Source organism: Mastigoproctus giganteus, chromosome 1 (genome assembly GCF_048544385.1).
Source record: "Mastigoproctus giganteus isolate SK-2022 chromosome 1, ASM4854438v1, whole genome shotgun sequence".
In the NCBI taxonomy this organism is placed as follows: domain Eukaryota; kingdom Metazoa; phylum Arthropoda; class Arachnida; order Uropygi; family Thelyphonidae; genus Mastigoproctus; species Mastigoproctus giganteus.
In genome coordinates this window covers 51069104-51083917 of record NC_143575.1, presented here as the reverse complement: position 1 = coordinate 51083917, position 14814 = coordinate 51069104, and the positions used below count along the sequence as shown (strand labels likewise).

Sequence of the window (14814 nt, the reverse complement as noted above, 5' to 3'; positions counted from 1 at the left end):
CTATGGAAAGGGCTAATATTGTTGAATAATAAACACAGTTCCCTGAAGTTGCGTTTGTCACAAGTAATTTATCAATGCGGAACTCTTATGGGAAAATCCAATTGGCACTTCCTTCCTTCTCTAGAAACTGTAATTCAATCTTTGGTCGTGTATCGGTGTTTATATTTGTTAGTTGCTCGACCCTAATTGCCCTTGATGGGATTCCTTGTTACTGATGCTGACGTCTGTCCGATCGTCACGTGTGCAAGTTTGCCCTGCTGAAACGAAGAAACGGGCGCAGACTAAAAATTATCTCTAAGAAGAGATGATTGATATGATAATAAGCTGGTGATAGCCACGGACGCAAAGTTGGCATTGCCAAATATATTCGAACGAACCTTTGAGTTACCCTTGAATGCATTTATTATAATACTCAGGCCAAGGAAGAGTGACTGATAATAAACGCTTCAGACAAGAGAAGATTAAGCAGTGTGAATTTAAGTGCGTGTTTAAATGCAAAATGGCGGACTGGAGACCACGTCTGCTGTTTCTGCTATTCTGCGTGTGTGTCCGCAGCCACATGAACAATGAGGTCCAGGAAAATGCTTGGGAAAAGTTCTCCGATCACAAATTCCTTCACGGAAAGTCGGAAGTGGTATTTCTTCTGGACCGTTCAGGAAGTGTTGGAAGCGCAAATTTTGAGGTCCAAAAAGGATTTGTGGAAAGTTTGCTTACCCAGTTTGTAGTGGCTCCGAATGCAACTCGTGTAGCGGTCATCAGCTACAGTGCCACAGCAGGTGGGTGTACAACGTAGCATCATTAAACGTCACTCGGGCTAGAGACATCTTAATATAGAACACTTCAAAAATTTTAGCATTAACTATAATATAAAAAAAACAAAGGGTAATTTTAATTGTATCGATTTCCAATTACTTTTAATTCCAGAGACTTAATTTATTATGTAATGCTTCATTTTTTATTGTCGTCTTTTAAAGGCTACGCAGTAAGGAATAAATTATAATTGGAAAGTGATGACTATCGCCAAAAACCATACTTCGGAAAATCCCACAAATCTGTACCATTCTGTTTAGCGGTTCTTTTTAGACCTTCTCTCCAAACTTTACTTTTTTCATTTTTCCGCTAGTTAGTCACTGTCACAGTATTTTTTCACTGAAATTGTTTTGTTTTGTAATGAATATTCGCCTTTGACTTTAAAGATTGCGTCTGTTAGAATAAAGAAGTTGCCAAATTGTTTGTGAATTCGACATGAATAAATATGCTTTATACACAAGGGGTACCTCTAAAAAAGACAAACTATCTAAACGGAACTAGTTATAAAATACACAGAAAATAATTAATAAATCAGGGAAAATTTTTATGGATTAATTAAATTAAATTTTATTTACAGTAACATACACACACACATCCATCCTTTAAAAGTACTTGTAATGTGGTGTTAAACCACACCCAATGAAAGAAAACTAATCCAGGCGGATACAATTGCAATATTATATTTTTCTTTAAACATCGACCTAAAGATTATTTGGTGTAATGATGATTTTATTTTTTAAATTACCCTCTCTACCTTACCATGTCATCTTGTCTAAAATGTATCAAAAGCATTTTTGGACCACTGAAGAGGTAAGATTTTTGCAGAGTATATTTTTGCTTCCAATTAAAAATGCCAGATTAAAATATGTTGATCACCTTTTCGGCAAAATGCTTGGGAAAAGTTCTCTGATCATCAATTTGGTGGAAAAATTCTGAATTTAATTCTTCATTTACAGCAGCCCTGATTGATCTCTTTTGAGTAAACTGTCTTGTGGATTCCTGAGCGTATCTGTTTAATATACAACCCATTTAAGCAGAAAATGTTTTCACAGAAATTTTTTTTTTTTTTTTTTTTTAATTTACGTAGATGTCATTAGGTAGTTTTTGTAACATTGAACATGACATTGCGTCATTTTCGAGGACAGTGAAGGTCAACGTTACAAAACTATACAAGGTCGGAATTGTGTTAATCATCTGCTGTCATCTTTCTTATTATGTTGTTTAAACATAAGGAAGTAATTACTAGTTAAATTCATTTTGAATTTAATGCATCAACACTCAAATTTTTTCTTACCTTATGCCTATTACGAAACATGCATAAATAGTAATAATATTACAATTACTACTGAATTAAAAGGTTTTTGTCATAATTATATAGCGAGACTTCATTGGCAGCTTGAAGTAGTTTGAAGTTCAGAGACAGGGATTTTTCTTAATGTCTCATATGCAGTTTCTCTTCCATCTTAAAATAAAACACCACACATCAAAATAATTGCTGAATTAAATGTGATCTTCTCAATTATTCTATGGTATTAGCTGACGATTGTAACCCAATTCTCGTTTTCTAGTTCGTCACCTTGACTATCTGAAAGATCCTAAGAACAAATGTTTCTTGTCGCTCGATCTTCAGGAGGTGTTGTACAGCGATAGTGGTAAGACTAATATCGATGCTGCCCTTCAAGAAGCCTACGAGGTACTACGAAAAGCCAGAACTGATATAAAGAAGGTATGATTTGTGTATTTCTACGAATTCTCTTTATGGAAATTATTGCTGTTGTATTGAGAAATAAATTTCCAGGATTAAAATTCTTAAAATATGCCGCGTTACAAATAACTCTGCCATTTCAAAATATAAAGAAATAATGTAAATAAATAATAATGTCACTTTTTTTTCTTTTTTTTTTTTTTGCGAATATCAGGTTATTGCAGTTTTGGACTCTGAAAATTGTGGCAAATGCAGTGCAAAACCAGAGAGCATTGCAAAAACACAATGCAATGCTTCCTGTAAAACCATCGAAGTCTTTGACTTCGATGGTTTTACAGGAAATCCGCTAGAGGCAGCACTGTCATGGCAGTGCGACAAGCTTTTGTTCAAATGTTGTTTGGAGAAGTGCAACTTGTTACTGGCAGAATGCGCGTTGTGTTTTATCATAATACTTAAGTAATAAATAATAAAATAATGTCTGCAATTGATTCAGAATTTTACAGTGAAATAATCAAAAAACTTCGAAAAACAGGAATTAGCATATTATTCCTCTTTTTATATGAGCTTTAAATAAGGAACAGAAAGGGGGCTGTAGTGCATGGTTTTATTGGTAGATTAAGGAAACATACTTTTAGTTTATTAAATCGGTCAGGATTTAATAAACTGATCAGGATGTCAGTACCAATAAAGGGAAAGAAATTGAAAGGCAGCATCCTAGATGAGCATCAAAAATTTTAAGGAAATATGCAACTGGTCAACCGAAGCACACAGTGAAGAAATCACATAGCAAATATGATTGTGCTTTTTTAAAAAATAATAAATATGTGTAACTCTACTTGACGCATGTTCTTATAAGGGCAACATAAAACGATTCTCTATGGTTATTGTAGCTCAGCCCAATTGTTGCTGTTCGTTTTCTGATCAGAAAACCTCCTTAAGAACAGATTGTTTTATAATTTGGGTGGGGGGGGATGGATGTTCTAAATTCTTTCCTTTAAGCGGAGCCTAGTATAATTCTCTATAATTGCATAACATGTTTGTATATTTTTTTAGTCTTTCTGTGATGTTTATGAAGCAGTTCGCGCCCCTTAGCCCCGAAGATACGCGCTTTTCTCCCCAATACTGGGTTTACTAGTTTTCATTACGCCATTGCTGTTGCACGAATCCAATTATGATGTGCTTTGTGGTTATTTTTTGCATTACTTCTTCTGTTTGTCAAAAGATAGCAGACTGGTTTCATCATACTTGTAGTGAAGAAAAATAAGTAAAATATGACAACGAATGAGACGAAAAATATTGTACGTAATACAAATACAACAAATAAAAATAAATAAATAAATAAAAACTTGAAAGACGAAGCGACGGTTGAAGATGGAATAGCAGATGTGTTGTTTGAAACCAAGAGGTTTGGAAGCCAGGAAAACAACATTAGAAACATGCCAGTTGTATCTGTGACTACTGAGACACGCTAGACAAGTTGAGAGTCCATATGATAACAAAACAGAATTATAATGACAAAATTGATTACCAAACATTTAGACATATTCAGGCATCTTTTTATATCGTAATTACCTTTTTGATGCAGACAAAGTAATATTAATCCTATCCACCTGCCAGTTGTTTATAGCAAGAAGAGACATTTATCTAGTAACAGTAATACTTAATTAAAACTGAAAATATTTTATAATTATAGTAATTTAATTAATATTAACAGAAAGAGATTATTCTGGTAATTCGATCTATATAAACATACAGTTTATTCCGCAATGTCCAGCAGGAAGGATCACTCGCAGAGACCTTATCGCCAGCTGTTTTAAAGTTTTAGCACGACATTGGATCCTCACCCCTTGTCCGATATGAATTCTCAAAGTTTCAAATCAGACAAACTTGGAGAAGAGCAGTCTCCTTCTCATTTTGTCTTCATAACGGAAAGTTAGATCCGAAACGTCGAAAAGCACACAGTATTATTTAGTATATTGAACGTGTCTATTGGTAGGAAATAGGTTTAAGATTTTCTACTTTTGGGACTCGATAAACCATTTAAAGTTGCACAAAAAACGAGGAGTCAGATATCTAACTTTTTAAAATTTTGATTAAATACTGTCTTATAAAGTGGTCCTCACTGTTTTGTTTCATCATTCATTTTGTAGGTAGTGATCCTCATTAGTGATGGTTTGTCCAATCATGGGGCAAATCCAGTTGCTACAGCCAATAAGCTTAAAAATAGTGGAGTAGAAATATTTACCTTTGGTATTGGAAAATTCCTGAAGACAGAGCTTCTAAATCTTGCTAGTAGCCCTGAACATTATTTTGATACTCCTGGGTTCCAAGAATTTAAGCAACTTGCCCAGCGAATACGTGGAGGTAAGTAAATAATTCCCTTATGATAGTGAAAAGTAGACATATTTTTTTATTTAGTAAGGTCTTTCTTTGTTTCATAAAATTAAAAACTTATCTTCAAAATGAGGAAATGCTGCATCCAATACCAGTGCAAAAAAAAAAATTCAAATTATTATATTAGGGCCACCCATAATTTCTTACATATGCCCGTATATCGGGGGAAAACCTTGCTAACTACGCCTGAGACCTACTAACTCTGCCAGGGAGTGAAAAAAGCCCATTAAAGTTCCTCGCGTCAAGGACGTGATTCGAACCCGGGCCTTTTCCACACGGTGTGGGGAGGTCGGTGACGATACCACTGTGCTACCGCACAGACCCAATACCAGTATGTATGTATGTATTGTATGTATGTATTTAACTGTCGAAGGGTGGCACCCGGACATACATCCATCTCCACCAATTTATCATATAACATATTCTCATAATGGCCTGTTAGTGTAAGTGTGTGTACACGTGTGTGTAATGTGTTATAAGTGAAACAGGCTACTCTGTCACCAGGTGATAGTCCATTGGGCAATTACCACCTGGTGCCCATCCCTGGCACGAGGAGCTATGCCTGGATCTATTAGCTCTGGCTGTGCATATTGCACCTAAATCCCGCACCCACCAGTAAGGGTGCAAGACTGGTGGGTGCCAGCAGTCCCGCTCCTGGGGTGCCCACACCCAAAAGCCAGCAAAAAAAAAAAAAAAAAAAAAAAAAAAAAAAATGCACCAACTAGGAGAATACATCTTACTAGTGAGTGCAACAATCCCGCCTCATGGTCATTCCACAAGGCCAGCCAAAAAAAAAAATTTTTTTTTTTTTTTTTTCTCTCTCTCCCCGCCTCCAAGACAGAATGCCTATCCATCCAGAGGAGGGGAAAAAAAAAAAAAAAAAGGTCTTTAGTCAGTATTAGTAACAACATGTATACTCCTCCTTTTATTAAATGTCAACCTGCAAAACCGTTGAAATTCTACAAAATTCCTTTCATTAGACAGCCAAATTAATTCAGAACCCCTAATAAAATTAGGTACCAAATTAAATAAGTCTAATCTAAATTCATCATACAAATTGCATTCATATAAGATATGATCCCATGTTTCCAACCTTCCACAAACACAGTAAGGATCTTCCACTAAACTAAACTGATGCAACTTACTTTTTAAGGAACCATGCCCCGTAATCAAATATGAGCATTCCATACTTGGATAAAACCAGCGATGCAATTTGTTATTAAAATTAAATTCAACACTAGGTATAAATAAATAAGTTACTCTACCAGTACTACTGGAATCCCAACGGTCCTGCCATAATTTAATTAATTTCACCAAAATTTCTTTCTTCTGTTTGCTGACTGCAGAAGAAACTTCATTAGTAATCCCCAGAAATGTAATTTGTATTCCTTTTCTTATAAAATAACAAAAAGCTCTATACACAACTGTTAAATCCAAAGGCAATACCCCCGCAATCACCTGTAGAGCATTAGTCGAAACAGTCTTACAAACACGCAAAATAGTTAACAACATTATTCTTTGTATTGATAATAGTTTTTGTTTAAATTTTACATTGACAGTACGAACATACCAAATTGATGCAGCATACGACACAATCGGAATAAAAATAGCTTTATAATATAGATACAAAATGCGTTTACCTAATCCCCAATCTTTTCTGGTAACCCTAACTATAGAAGCAGTGTAATTTTTTATTTTCCTACTTAAATAATTCAAATGTTGGAAAAATAATAACTTGTCATCCAAGATAACCCCTAAATATTTTACCTGGGAAACAAGAGGAATTTGTTTACTGTTTACTAATAATCGAGGTGGTCTGTTGTAGTCTAATTTTCCTTTTAATAACATCATGACAGTTTTAGAAGATGAAATTTTTAGTTTATTTAATGTAGCCCAATCAGTCAAATCCTGAACAATAACCTCCATTCTACTTTCTAATACTGCTCTAGATCTTCCTGTCACGCACAAAACCAAATCATCAGCATAAGCCACCTTATAACAATTAGGGACTGTTCTACTTAACCACTGGTTTAAGACAAGATTCCATAAAATAGAACCCAACACAGATCCTTGTGGACAACCGCGATCAATAATTCTATTAAAAGTTAAATGTTGGGATCTTATAATAATCTGTCTATCCATTAAATAACTTTTAATAATTTGGTATAACAAATTGGGACAATTTAATTCTCTTAATGAAAAAAGCACACTTTGATACCATACAGTATCAAATGCTCCTTCAAAATCTATGAATAATGCTAACACATATTTCTCACCAGAATTTACACTAAAATTAATCAAATCGCGTAGGGCATCCTCTGTTGAACTATTTCTCTTAAAACCATATTGATATTTAAAATGAAGATTTTGTTCGTTGAACAATTTCTCTAGCCTTAACAACAATAATCTTTCCAATATTTTGCCCAAATTTGCTAACAAAGAAATGGGTCTATAACCTCTAGGATCAGTCAACAATTTGCCATGTTTTTGTAATAATTTTAACAGAGCAATTTTCCAAAATCCTGGAAAAACTCCTTTCAATAAACACTTATTATACATATTAACCATTATTTCTGGACACAAGTCAACAAACTTTTTAACACAATTATTTTCAATCAAGTCTAAACCTGGTGTTTTATTATCCCCAACCTTAGAACATACAAATTTCACTTCATCAATATTAAACAATTCCATCTCAGATGATCCAGTGTATTGTTCATTCCCCTGTCTAATTTGTTGCTGCTGTACACTATCTTCCCCACAATTGTCATTCAAAAATAAAGTGCTAGTAATAGTAGCAATTGTAGAATACCAATCAGTAGACTCAGTATCATTTGAATACACAGTATTAATTAAATTATTAACATTCAACTTGTTTCTAGTTAACTTAAACAACAATCCCCATGGCTCACTATTTCCAGTAGTACAAACCAATTCTTTCCATGCATTAAATTTGTGTTCAGAGATTGCCTTATGGTATTCTCTCCTCTTAATTTTATACATTTCTTTATACCTTAGTGCTTCATTATTACTTCTACTCCTAACCCTCTGAAAAAGCTTCCTCATTCTAAACACTTCCCTCCTTAATTCTGATAGCTCCAAAGACCACCAAGGTACTTTATGACCTCTCTGTTTTCTTCTCTTAGCAGCCAAATTTAAAGCATTAAAAATAGAGGATTGAACAAAAAATGCATATTCAGAAGCAGTTAATGAATTTAAATTTTCCCTAGTATAAATTGAAAAACTATCCAACACAGCACCTTTAAATTTATCCCACTTAATATTTTTATAATTAAATCTCAAAGTATCATCTGTTGACATATCTGTATTGCTAATTTCAGATAAATTTATAATTATTACAATAGCTCTGTGATCACTGTTAGTCATATTTGTAACAACATCCCAAGAACTGACTCTTCTATTTAATTGATTATTTACTAAGGTGATATCAATATTGGAAACACCATGAATGTTATCAAAAGTATATGGTTTAAAAGGTTCACCCAATACCAGTGCAGAAACATGGAAAGTGTTTCTTTCTTCTACGTTGTTTTAGGCCTCACACACAGAATTGATTAAAAATCATTTTACAAGTGTCGCCAATTTTTCTTTTTAATCTTTGCGTCAGTTACAAGCTTAAATACGCACCGAACGATACCGTGTACATAGTAGTATGTAAAATAACTAAATACTGTATAGCAGTGGTACTGTCTTTTATGTCGAAGCACTGTATTGGGATATTCTGAACCTCTACAGATATGGAAAGATTTGTCTTCCTCGAAAAATAATGTAAGTAAACTGCAGTATTTAAGCTTGATAAGAAAATTTATATTTAATTATGAATATCAGTAAAAGAAAAACGAACTTTTACGATTTGAACTTCAATAAATTATCTTCATACACTTGCAGCTGTGCCACGTATACACTCATGAGTCAAACCATTATGACCATCCCTGTCTCCACGAGTGGACGATCCCACAGCACAAAGGAGTGACGTTGCCGACCGGCGCAACATATATAGTGATGGTACGTGTAGTGCCTGTCAGTTCCTCACTACGAAGCCCGTGCAACGACTGCAGACATTGTGGGTTCGAGAGCTACCGAAGTTAAGGTGTGGCGGTAATTATCCGAAGAGGAACACAAAACTACCCAATGTACCATAACAGGGAGACTATCACTGGTTGACAGTCAAGGTGAACGGCAGTTGGCACGTGCTGTCCGGGACAACAGACGGTTCACAGTCTCTCAATTAACAGCAGACTACAACAGGTCGCACAGAGAAACGTTTCCGTGCACTCCATCCAGCGGGCGCTCTTGTGGATAGGCTTACGGAGTGGGCGCCTCCGTAGCCAGGTGGGAAGGAGCAGCAGTGCGTAGCATATGCTTCTTGATTAGACCGGGGTTCGAGCCCGTCACCACCAAATACGGAGTATGCGGAAAGGTCAAGGAATGACCACCGCATATCCCGGAGCAATATGGCCTTAGTTGCTAATGCTCCTAAAAACCAAATAACAAATAACAAATAACAAAGCTTACGGAGTAGGCAACCTGTTCATGTACCCATGTTGACTGACCATCATACTCAGTCAACATGGGCACATCTAACACCGTTCCTGCACATTGAATTACTGGAAAAGAGTAACCTGGTCTGATGAATCAAGGTTCCAACTCCATTATGTCGATGGACGAGTTCGTATTCGACGGTGAGCAGTTGAACAGCTGCAAGAATGCATGGTTGGACGAAACAGCCCGACAGTGGTGATGGTGGTGGTATCATGGTTTTGGGGATGCTGTCATTGGATATCACTGTGTCCCCCCCATTGAAAATACTCTGACCGCTTGATCCTACATCGACATTGTTTCCAACCCCAAGTTTAGTTTTGTTTTACCTAGTGACCATGTAGCCAAATGGTACTGGATTTTTTCAATAAGGTAACGTCCCGTGTCGCAAGATCCGCATTGTGAAAGCAAGAATAGTTCAAAAATTATGTCTAAGCGTTTGCTCCTCTGGCAGCCAAATTACCCCGACATCATTCCCATCGAAAATTTGTGGGATGCGTTGGAACGCAGCATTCGCCAGTCCTCCAGTGCCTCGCTCCGTTGCCGAACTCTGGGACATCCTTCTGTTCAGCTGGTCCAGGATACCAAGTGGTTATCACGGCGAAAGGGGGCCCAACACGCTATTGGATAAGTTGGTTATAATGTTTTGACTCATGAGTGTTTATCAAAAGGTTGGGGTGTGCTTATATCTGAAAATTAGAAATGTGAACATGACATCAGTCTTGAAGCTGACTAATGTCACGCAAAGTTTCCGTTCCATATTTTTCCTCTAGAACGTCTAATTCACCGTCTAATGAACGATAATTTCAAAATTCTTTCGGGGGTCGGAAAAAACTGTATCGAGGACCGGACCAGGGCCTCGTGTTTTGCTTTTCTCACTTTGTAAAGCAATAATCAGCTGGCAGGGCTTGTTCCTTTAACTCCGTAATTCTGTCATATTTTATGTACTTAACTTTTTCTTTAATCCCTTACTTCCAGTTAAACAATAATATTACTATATCTATTTGATGTTTAGTTTACATTACCCGTGAGAGCATATGGAATTCGAAATAAAAAAATGCAATTTCTTCTTCTCAGTTAATTTTTTAAATTATTTTGTTTATTTTATTTTATTTTATATTATTTTATTTTTATCTGGTAATAAACCGATGGTCTTGGTTTTTATATAGAACTCAGTTCGAAGATTAAGCTTGTCTGTACATTATCGGATTATAATTTTCGGCATCCAAAAAAGCATTTACTATGAAATAAATGTAGTTTATTTATTGCTCTTATACATTTGTTTATTTATTACGACTCTATTTTATTTTGTTTTTAACTGGAGTTTATTAATATTGAGTGTGGAAAACCTAGCGAAATTTCCAGGTCCAAATTCTAAATAGTGTTTCAAGGAGTAAGTCTATCTGAGATTTCTCAGAACAGGAATACGAATCCTGAATACTAAACTTTGCAATATGCTTTGGAATTGCAAGTGTAGAAGAGTGACAAATAAGTACGTTTTTTTTTTTTTTTTTTCAGTTTTCTCGTGTTCGAAACCTGAAAATTTCTCATTTGATCGCATAATTCCTCCTTTAATATTAATCATGTATATAACTATGCGTTGAAGTCCAAAACACTTTAATATAATTTAAAATAGTAATGCAGCACACAATGAGTTACCAATCTTTCAGAAGTGGAGTTCTGATTCCAGGTTCGCTCGAGTGTAGGAGTTTGTATGCCAGGTTCACTTTGAGATCTCTGGTGTTAGCAATGAATTTTGAAATCGGAGGATCTGTATGTCGGAAGATATGCTATTATTTTGAAAAATGTTTTTTGTAATGGACACGCATTTAAATAATATACTGTATGATCTAATATAGTTAGGGAAGGACGTTGCGTGGTTGTTTTCCATTAAGATTATTACTAAATATAATACCACTCGTATACCACGTGAAATTAATAATATGGTTTACTAAGCTATTCGCCTAAACTACTATACATTAAGGTAACGTTTCAGGTATCTTACCGATACCCGTCAGCAGCACAGTCTGATGATGGGTATCTGTAAGATACCTGAAACCTTACCTGAAAATAAATAAAAAGTCATACAGATCCCTTTTTGCACACATACTCACCAGACTGTGCAAAATGATTCGTGTTCATTTTATTTTATTTATTTATTTGTGATTTTGTGACTTTGAAAATTAAAAATATTTTGTTAGAAATCCCTTTTTTTTAAAGTTAGGATTTTTCTTTCATCTATTACTTCCAGCGAAATGCTGCAAATGATCATATGATTTCTTAGGTTTCTTTGTTTTAGTTCAAATTGATGTAGATGTCTATTAATATCTGCTTGATTCTGGTTTCTGATGTGTACCTTTTTAGATCCCCATGAAACTGCATGGAGTGGAGATGTCAAACAGAAATGCGATCACCTGTGCAAGAGCCCTTATCGTGGAGAAAAAGGCGACCCTGGATGTTGTGACCACGTAGCAAAGTGTTCCTGCTCCTTGTTGTCTGGCTTACATACCTGCGTTTGTGGTCCTGGTTACTATGGTCGTAGCGGACTCATGGGAGAGTGCAAAGGTAAGTGTCACTAACAACATTGTATTATGCTCTATTAGGAATACTTATTTCTTACACAAGAGCACTGGACTCAAACATGCACCCCACTCACTGATATTCTACTCGTAATTACAAAAGGCAACCCGGCTCAGTGAACTTTTAAAAGTTTTAAATTCAAATGCATGGATCATAACAGTTATGTCTCGAGTTGGAGAAAAATGCATTTCTGCATTTCAGGAAATGTTGGTAACTGGGCAACTTAGAAGGAATCTTATTAAGTGTATAAGTCTTTGAGAGGGAATAGTAAGATGAAGGAAGGTGAAATTTTCACGGTTATAAAATGATACCAGAGCTAAGGCCTAAAAAAATCCAAATTACGTGGGACTGAAAGGTAAAGACTAGATTATAGGAAGTTTTCTGTTAGCCAGAGTGTTTTTAATTACTGGAATAAGTTGCTTCCATGGGTTTTTGAAGCTGAAAGCTTTGGAAAATTCAGAGATTAGCAGGATAGGTACTTACGTGAGGAAGGAGTCATTTATTATTACTTATTTATTTAATTTTGGGGGGGGGGGGGTCACAATTATATATATGCGAAAACGGGTAACTCGAGGGATACCCGTATTAAAAAATACATCTTTCAAATTTTCCATAACTAATTACAAGGTCTTCCATTTTGCTGAAAAGGCAAGTATGCATTCTGAATCCTTCAGTTGTTTTGTTGACTTTACCATTCGTATCGAAATGAACCTCATCGTACATGAAGAGTGATGTTATGACATTACATTATGATTGTCTTCTTCACTAGTGCTCACAGCTCAGAAGCACTATCATTTATGAATTGCCCCTCTCTCTCTCTCTCTACCCTTGAGGGCGGTCATTTTAAGAACCCGAATGAAAAACACTATTATCAGACATTTATTTTTTACATTAATGTTTATGCAGATACCACAGTAATAGTAATAATAATAATTTGAACAATAAAGTTTTTAAAATGCGAAATTCTAAAAATTTTCTATGCATTTCAGTGGGTGAAACTTGTACACAGAATCAACTTCCTTTGTTCGGCGATTAGAAGCAATTCTATGTTTGCCGAGTTTTGAACACAAAAATCTTTAGAGTCTATTCGCTCAGGCATCAGATGAATACGTGAAGTGACCGAAATAGTTGATTCCACTGCCTACAGATTCAAGTGGAAAGCTTGTTGACAACGGTAAACGTTTCCTCTCTACATCGTCAACAGAAAGCCGAAAACAACACACGTGAAGAGGTTTTGTCGCCTATTCGTCATAGGATTGGTGAATGAAATTTATTCTCGTAATAAATTTCGAGCTGATTCCAAACTATCGCGTGCAATATCGTGTTTAATTTTCAGTAAATAACGTTGCAACGTTTGCTTAAGGCACGTTCGAGACTGCGTTATTTGATCGCGAAGATTGTTTGTAGGAACAAAAAAAAAGAGTTTTGGCGAATCGACTATCTTGATGAAACCCAGATATATGCAGCCCATTCCAAAAATAAATGCAGAAAAATGCAGGACATTTCGTTCCAACTGGAGTTGTGCCGACCTATGTTTGGCAAGACTCCAGATAGAACTTCAATTGGACTTCGAGCCTTCATGTATGATCTGATTATTAGATTAAAGCGGAAGGATAACAATCTCCCATGCTAGGGATGAAATTTGGTTTTTTGATTGAGTCCTGGAAGTATTTAGAGCGAAGAAACAAAAGAGATGATTGTTTTATCGAAATCGATGGTGATCATTTTGAACACTTAAAACTAAGCTGCTATCGAATATCCCATCCCAAATTGTTGTTGTTATGGATAATACGCCTTTCCCTTCAATAAAGCATTAAAATCAAACTTGGTCTTATTGTAGAGTACGCAAAGACTGTACTATACAAACACAGGATGTACTAGATCTCATAGTTTGAGTCTGGATTACTGCATCTAAGCTTTTTTTTTTTTTCTTTCTTTCTTTCTTTCTTTCTTTCTCTTTTAACTCGTTCCCCATTTAGATCTAGATTACGATATTTACTAAATTGCACCGTTTTTAATCGTTTATATACAAATCACAGAACAGGAATAAGCATTGACTAACGATGTGCCACGGAGCAAGGTCTGAAAGCCCGTTATAACGACAGTTGAGAAAATCCATTATTGTACTCGTTATAGCGGAACAGCAAATCTGCAATATGTCATTATAACTTGATTAATGTTTAACAAGTTTGGTAAAGCACGCATTGTATTTCAGGTGCGTTCGATATTTTTAAAATTAATTGAATTTTTTATTTTCTTTGATCAATAAAAGTGAAAGTAAATAAATAATTAACTTTTCGCCAATTTCACGGATTAATAATATATAAAAAGAGTATTCCAAATTATTTTCATATTTCACTAATTGCAATTTACTAAACTTTTTCTTTGTACTTTTACTTATTTCCCCTTCGATTTCATTAAAATTGAAAAACAATACGTATTATGTATGCAAAAAAGAATATTTATTTCTTATGAAACTTCTGTGATTAATATAATAAACAAATAATAATAATTCAATTTAGGAAATGAATTACAAGCATGCAAACATTTTGTTCGCTTCGTTAATTCTCTCCATATTGGAATTTGCCTGCTCTGTTTGGTACATCAATACTCGTTGCAGAAAAAAAAAAGTTATATTTGTACGTATAAAAGCAGCTGCTATAAGTTACACAGATGAGCCAAAAAATTATGACCAGCGAGCCGCTATGCAAATCGAAGCAACTGCAGGTGAACTATAGCGCGTGCGCGGGTCGGGACACGGTATA

At 35.3% G+C, this 14814-nt stretch overlaps 1 protein-coding gene across 1 annotated transcript in view; it reads left to right on the top strand.

Annotated features, from left to right (window-relative positions):
• Positions 1-288: 288 nt before the first annotated feature.
• The window catches only part of LOC150090790 (sushi, von Willebrand factor type A, EGF and pentraxin domain-containing protein 1-like), a 132417-nt gene continuing 117891 nt past the window's right edge, over positions 289-14814 (top strand). The window contains exons 1-4 of the mRNA XM_090372741.1: positions 289-776; positions 2379-2536; positions 4666-4879; positions 11834-12034. Of these exons, the coding sequence (XP_090228867.1) occupies positions 500-776; positions 2379-2536; positions 4666-4879; positions 11834-12034 (850 nt within the window). The 5' untranslated portion in view covers positions 289-499. The remainder of the gene's footprint in view (positions 777-2378; positions 2537-4665; positions 4880-11833; positions 12035-14814) is intronic.